This window comes from Pygoscelis adeliae, unplaced genomic scaffold, assembly GCF_000699105.1.
Source record: "Pygoscelis adeliae isolate BGI_AS28 unplaced genomic scaffold, ASM69910v1 Scaffold101, whole genome shotgun sequence".
NCBI classification, from domain to species: domain Eukaryota; kingdom Metazoa; phylum Chordata; class Aves; order Sphenisciformes; family Spheniscidae; genus Pygoscelis; species Pygoscelis adeliae.
In genome coordinates this window covers 8452072-8459208 of record NW_008824238.1, presented here as the reverse complement: position 1 = coordinate 8459208, position 7137 = coordinate 8452072, and the positions used below count along the sequence as shown (strand labels likewise).

Below are 7137 nucleotides of genomic sequence, written 5' to 3'. Positions count from 1 at the left end.
GCTGTCGCGCTTGGAGGAATATATCTGACCTCCTGGCTCTGAAGGTTTTCCGAAATTAGCGTCTCTTTGGATCAGAGTACATGTTCTGGAAAAGTAGATAAGCCCTTAGGGCGAGGGGAAGTAATTGTCAAAACTTGCTGGTTGGTTGTTCTGAGGGTTAATTGTCTTCACGGTTATGAAAAACTCGCGTTGTTTTAGTCAGAGTTCGTTAATTGTGAGCGCCCAGACCCTGGGGTTTTTTCTGTGCTTTTTCAGGTAAGAATTGAAAGGAAACGAAGGTGAAGGTGCAGGAAGCGTGTCTGACAGCAAGAGCTTATTCTAAATGCCGTTCACAGGGGTAGAGAAGCAGCCAGTACTGGCTGTTCTGAGAGCTTAGGAAGTTTGGGTGAAAAATATTTCTTAATGAAACAATTACGTGACCATATAATCTGCGAGTACAATTACTAAACATGGCATACTGTTGCTTTCTTAAAGCAATTCCCGCCCCTCCCACCCTTGCTGCAGTTCATATGGATGGGAATTGCCATTTTGCCAGTTTTCCTGGTGTCGTTTTAGTATTGTGGCACGGAATAGATGAAACCTGACTACTTACACATGCTGATTTTAAATTTTGTGCCCTGTTTTCTTGAACAAATAGGAGGGGAAGGGAAAGAACAAAAAGGAACGCAGTAAACATTGTTTTAGATGATAAAGTAGATACACAATATGCAGATAGATATAGTACATATGCTACAATATGTATGCAAATAGATGTTTTGAATATCTTGAATACAGAGACATGCATTATTAACTCTGTTTGAGCATAGATCTAATAAAAATATAACATTCAAACTTGATTTATTTTCTTGAATAGCTATATGCTTTCTATTGCCTGGTATGTTTGGTTAAGTTGAAGTCTACCTGGCTGACTCCATAGTTTTTCAGAGCTGCTTTTGTGAAAACTTCCAGTTTAAAATAAATAAAGGTTATGAAAAACTAAAATCTTCTTGAGAGTAAAAATATATAAAATACATTTTTTTTTTATGGGATGCTTTCAGACAGTAGCTGAGTATATAGCAGCAGTATGTTGAATGTAATTTCACTTTGAATAGTACAATGTTTTAGGAATGCAAATACATCCGAGATTTAAAGATGGAAGAGCTGATAGATCGATGCTATCAAATATTTTTTTTAAATAGTATTTACAAAATATTCTGTTTTCAAAAAAACACGAAAAACATGTTGTTTGCACCTCGTAATTTTGGGGGCATATGGTTTATCCTTGGGTTTTCAAATGTTTACAGCATGTTCTGACTTTCACTTTTGCTCTGTGCACGTGCCCATGGAGCAATGTCTCCAAGCTTAATTTTGAATCTGCTACTTTTGCTAGTAATAATTGCAAGGCTCTAGAAATGCACAAAATGCATTCAGATACCTTGCTAAACTGAAAATAGATTATTTTATTTTGAATTGAAGTGGTTTTATAGTGGCAAGCTTTACCTTGGTACGTTTGTGCAGTTGTATGAAGCCAGTTTGAAGTTAACGGTTCGCTGTGAGTTTAGTCCTGTCACCTCCGAGGTAGTTCACTCTGTAACTGGGGACTGCGGTAGCACTCTTTTCAGACAGAAATGTATTGTTTCTGGTTTTTTATTGTGATTAGTCATGATCTCTTCACTTGATATAGTAGGTGATAAAATTGATTAATATTCAGTGAGATATTTGCTTACATGCTGGTATATTTTCTGAACGTACCAGTGTATGCATCACATTCAAATTGTCAGTCTTTTGCTTAGAATACATAAAAATTTTTGACTCTTCTTCTTTACCTTTCATTCTCTTTCAGTATGATGCACCCTTTTCGCTTCTCTCATAAAGTTTGCACTCAGGCGTATTTTAAGATGATCAACTCAAGCAGAAAGCTGTAAGACATAAAATATCTAGCTATTTTCTAAGAGGCATTTAGCCACTTTTCCTGGTTATTTAGCTGTATTAAAGGTATGCTGAATCAACAGTGCTGTGGCGTTAGTCTTAGTGTTCTCCAAGGCCTGGAGTTGTGAGCTTTCTTCATACCAATTGAATTGCCTGTGTAGTTCAACTGTAACTGTTTTGTCTTTGTTTTTTAATTTATTGTATTGCTTTTTTGAGCAATGTGACAGAAGTGCAGAATGCTAGAATATTCATTGTGTTTCTTGTGCTAGATAGAAAATATACTGCAAATATTCCTACTGTCTCTCAGAACAGGTTTGGTACCATTGCAATACAGTGATTTGGAAACGGTTCTAGAGTTTATAAATATTATTGTATATAGAGGTAAAAAATGCATATGTTGCAGTCAATGAGCTTTTGGGAAGGCTTCTCTCAGTGCCTCCTTCTACGTGTGGTAATTTTGCTCTTGGTGGGTATGCAGCATTGGATAGGTGATGAGACCAACTTTTAAATTCTTTAGTATGACAAGTAGTTTCACCCGTTCAGAACAGTTTTTTCATTATTCTTTTGTAACCTAATAGGCTAAATAAAATTTGTCAGTGCCTGGGAACTTACCCTCTTTTAGATTTCTTTTATCCTTTATCAGTGTGTAAAACTAATGAGATTAAAGATTTAGGACAAATCAGATGGGGGAATTTATTTTTGGAATTGATTGTCCTTTATTACCACCAGTAGTTGTAAATAGGTTGTCCTAGTTCTGCCTCCTTTGTTACAATGTTATAATTTTATATTATGAATCAAAAAATAGCATTAATGTAAAAGAAAAAGTTTAAAGGAATACATTTTAAGGAATACATCAAGCAGATGTATACCTTAAATTAAGTTAGCATGCAATGACTTGAATATCTGATGGAATTTTGACATTTTATCTCTTCATCTTCTGGTAAGCATTTATCTCAGTCTCTCTGGACACATTATTTTATGTTAACCTGTGTAATATCTTATTCCACTAGTCTTTGTGAGGTGGTGTGTGGTGTTTTTTTTTTTAAATTCTTTGATTCTCTTCCTGAAAGTGTTTTCTAATATACTTTTATTGTTGGTCTATTGTTTACTTCATACAATCTGTAGGCTTTAGAAAGATACTGAATTAGCCTCAATAAAATTGCTGTACAATCTGAGTTTAGATACCGGATGTGAAGGGATTGCTTAGGAACCTGCATAAGCAATCCTATTGCTTAAGTTGTGTGGGTAGTATTCGAGGGATTTGAGGGTCATAATTTTCTTCTCAGTTTCATGCTTCCTTTAAGCGTGGAATGTAACATACGGATTTTTTATCTGTAGGCTTGGTTTTGCAAAACTTCTCCTCCAGTGGAGTTACTGAAAATGCTGAATGGAGATTAGGATGAGTAGGCTTGTATGCAGTCATTTTGTTTTTGTCTTTCTTCTTTCCATGGTTACTTAGTATGCAGCTTTGCAGTATTTTTAGTTTTGATAAGACTATCCCAACAAAGAATATTCAAAGTCTGAGTGTGTGCCTTAACTTCTGTACAGTTCCATTGTCATGAATTTGATTCACTTTAATTTTTATTATGAGGTTATCTAGGAGCAGCAATATACAATAAATTGAACAAATAATATGCTAAAATTTCTGCTCTGAAGGGCTTTCAGTTAAATAGGCAAGATGCACAACTAATGGAAGAGAGGTAATCAGCTGTTCCTCAGTACATGTTTGCTTACAGATGAGTGGCTTGTCTGATTGCAAGTCAATGCTGCCTGATATCCACAATCTTCAAATTATTGCAGAACTGTGGCTGTTCTTATTGCCTCTGCTATTTTATTGGTACAGGAGGTAATGATATGCTGTTGACTCCAACTCCAGAAACGCTATGCATGTATTTTGCATTTTGTGGGGGGTTTTTTGTTGTTGTTTTTTTGCTTTGTTGCTTTTTCTGATTTTTTTTTTGTTTTGAATAAGCTTGATGATTTTTAAGACTTCTTGTGATAGTAAGTTAAGCACAGAATTGATTGTATGATTTGGTCCTTATTTTAGAGTACACGTGTATTTTGCACTTTCTGTACTCTTTTGTCTAATGATTCCTTTGTCCTGTTTATTTTTTTATGTTGTCTAATATTGATTTTATGATTCACTAACAATAAGCTTGAGCTAGTGTGTGGTGAAGGGCCATTGGTAGACTTGCAGTTAAAAAAAAAACCAAACCCAAAACATTTTAACCAAGTTAGAAAAAAAGATTAGAGAAATATATTCAGTCTTATAATCTGGAATCTTTGAATTTTCTCTCTGGTGAAACATCAGGTAATCTCCTCCATGGATGGGTTTCCTGAGTCAGGTGTTTCATTGACCCAGCAAACATCTTAAGGCTTGTAGTTCTGAGGGAGAAACTTGAATATTACTTAACTACTGTCTTAAGCAACTGTAATTGAGCTTTAAATTTTTGAAGTACTGATGTAGAGGCAATGTTCTATGTTTTTTCTATAACCTTAGAAATGATGGCGGATGATTTAGACAAATTTATTGAAGATCAGAAGGCCAAGTTGGCACAAGATAAGGCAGAACTTGAAAATGATCCACCTTACATGGAAATTAGGGTAAGAGTATTAAATAGTTTTCCTGAATTTAAACACTTCTATTGCTAGGGTCTTGATTTAAGCTTGCTTTTGCTGTGCCCTTAAAACTGTGTTTGTTGTTAAAGTATATATCAAAGATTTATCTATTCAAAGTAATTTCTAACTTAAATACTTTGTATCAGTATTTATGTAGATTTTTAAAAACCTGTTTGCCGCCAGGCGTACACAATAACATTTGTATTTTACAAGTGGGAAAACTCTTGTAAATGGTTATCATTGTTCCTTCCCCTCTCCCTAGGAAAGCTGACTAGCAGGGACCTGCTCTCTGCCCACTCCAGAGCATGGGTGTTGGGATAGGGATGGAAGGTATAAATATCCTCAAAATTTCTGTTATGGAAACTGGGAAATATAAAAGGAAAATTACTTAATCCAATCAATTAAACAAAATCTGTTCTTATCACAATTTTCCTATTAGAAATTTTAGTACCTAATTCGAAAGCTATAAAGATTTTATAATTTGCAGATCACCATTAAGTTGTTTAATAGTGCCAGTACCTGGCAAAAAGCTGTATCTAAATAATTCAAACTAGTTAAGTGTTATGGTAACTAAATAAAGTCCGCAGTAAAAAAAGGAGTTTTGATTTGTCTGTTGTTTGACTTGCAAAGCCCCAAACAGCTTGAGCCTTTAACAGCAATTATAATATTGAGTTTTCACTCCTTTTTTTGTTTCATCAGAAGGTTATGGGAATTAATCTTTCTCCTTCTCTGGGTAGTAGAAGCATTTCTACCTAGTTATAATAATTATCTCCAGAAAGTTTTATTAATTCACTCCAGAAGGTTCTTAGGGAGCTGTGAGGAGTTGGGCTTCCTTTATTTTTGCCTCCTCTGGTCAGAGCAAGTTTAAAGAGAAGGAGAATGTTTTCAGCCTATAATTCAATAAAGGCCTAAGCTGTATGGTGAAAGTGTAGTTACAGGGAACAGGTGTGTTAAACTTGCCCTGTAATTCCCTGTAATTCTTTCATAGTTTCAAGCAGGGTGCAGTATGTCAAATCAGCCCCCATAAAAAAAACAGAGTATGTGTAACCTATGAAACAGTTGTGGATTATGACATGTGGATTATGACATAAATCACAATATATATTATCAACATATGTCATGACATGAAATATATTGAATATATTGAAATATATTGAACTAATAATTCCTGTGTTGTAGAGGAGAACTACTTTTTTGGTAGTATTTGTAAAATGTATAACTTGCTTAATGTGTTAATCCAGTATCACTTTCAATCTCTCTATTCTCCAGTGCTAATAATTATGTTAATAATGTTGTTCTTGTGTGTGATATTCTTTTACCTTGTGATGCAGCAAAGTGTTTTGTTTTGTTTCCAGAATAAGGAATCAGCGAAGCTTTTTGAGACTAGCAAAATGTTAATCTCCATGGCTAAAGAAAATATACCTCCAAATAGTCAACAGAACTATCTTTCAGGTAGAGGGTTTTTTTTATATGTCTTCTAGATTTCAGTAGCATTTAATTACCTTTGAGAATTTTTGGAAGGGCTTTTGTAATTTTGTTATAATCTAGTCATTTATTGTACAAGGAAAGAACAAGCACTTAGTTTTGGTTGAAATCTTAAGCAAGTGAAATGGTTAGATTTGTTTTGCTGTGACAATCACCGTTTTCTTTAAAAATATATATTGTCCTTTTTTCTTCTTTTCTCTGCATTCTTTGTGATTTCTGTTTGAAAATGTGTGATAGTGTTCCTTTCTCCATTTTACTGTTTCTGTAATGTGCCACCTTTCCTTACTTGTCCTACCATCTCCTTTCTGTAGGCACTACTGTTTTTCCTTAGTTAACGCTGGCGTAGCTCAGGTTTGTCTTGACAGCTTTAGAGCTTTTCTGTGTCCTACTTTTTGTCGATAGGTAACTCTTTTATTTCATGTGTAGACACTTTGGTTTTGTGCCTCATTAATTTTCATACTGTGCTTCCTGTAATTCTGCAGCTTCCAGTGGGAGTGAAAGCTGACCTTTTTTTTTAAAGAAGATATGTCAGTGGATATTTGATGTTGTTTACATAATGCCAATCTAATCTATCTTTTAAATAAGTACTCCTGCTACACTTAATGTTATGTCTCCTCAATAATTTTAACAGAATTTGTGACCAGAAAAGTACGTCTTAAATTAAAAAACAGAGCCTGAGCTTGTGAATCTGGGGGCCTGAACTGATCTTAGCTGCATAAATAAAAACATGTTTTTTATAAGGATGTCATATAAGTAGAACTTCCAGCCATCAGCAAGACGAGATCATCTAAAACCTTTACAGGAAAACTTCACTAAAAATTACCTGAAATGATAATAGAATATTCCTTGCTGCAGAAGCCATAATGGATTGTCATGGTTTAACCTCAGTTGGCAACTGAGCACCACACAGCCGCTCGCTAACTGCCGCACACCCCCCCGGTGGGATGGGGGAGAGAATTGGAAGAGTAGAAGTGAGAAAAACTCGTGGGTTGAGATAAAAATGGTTTAATAATTGAAATAAAATAATAATAACAATAATAATGTAATAGTAATAATAATATACAAAGCAAGCGATGCCCAGTGCAATTGCTCACCCCCCGCCGACCGATGCCCAGCCAGTCCCCG

General features: G+C 34.9%; 1 protein-coding gene across 1 annotated transcript in view; it reads left to right on the top strand.

The window, feature by feature from the left end:
* Window positions 1–7137, top strand: part of CSPP1 (centrosome and spindle pole associated protein 1) — a 68740-nt gene continuing 61603 nt past the window's right edge. Inside the window, exons 1-3 of the mRNA XM_009335043.1 lie at window positions 1–76; window positions 4409–4512; window positions 5883–5979. Of these exons, the coding sequence (XP_009333318.1) occupies window positions 4411–4512; window positions 5883–5979 (199 nt within the window). The 5' untranslated portion in view covers window positions 1–76; window positions 4409–4410. The remainder of the gene's footprint in view (window positions 77–4408; window positions 4513–5882; window positions 5980–7137) is intronic.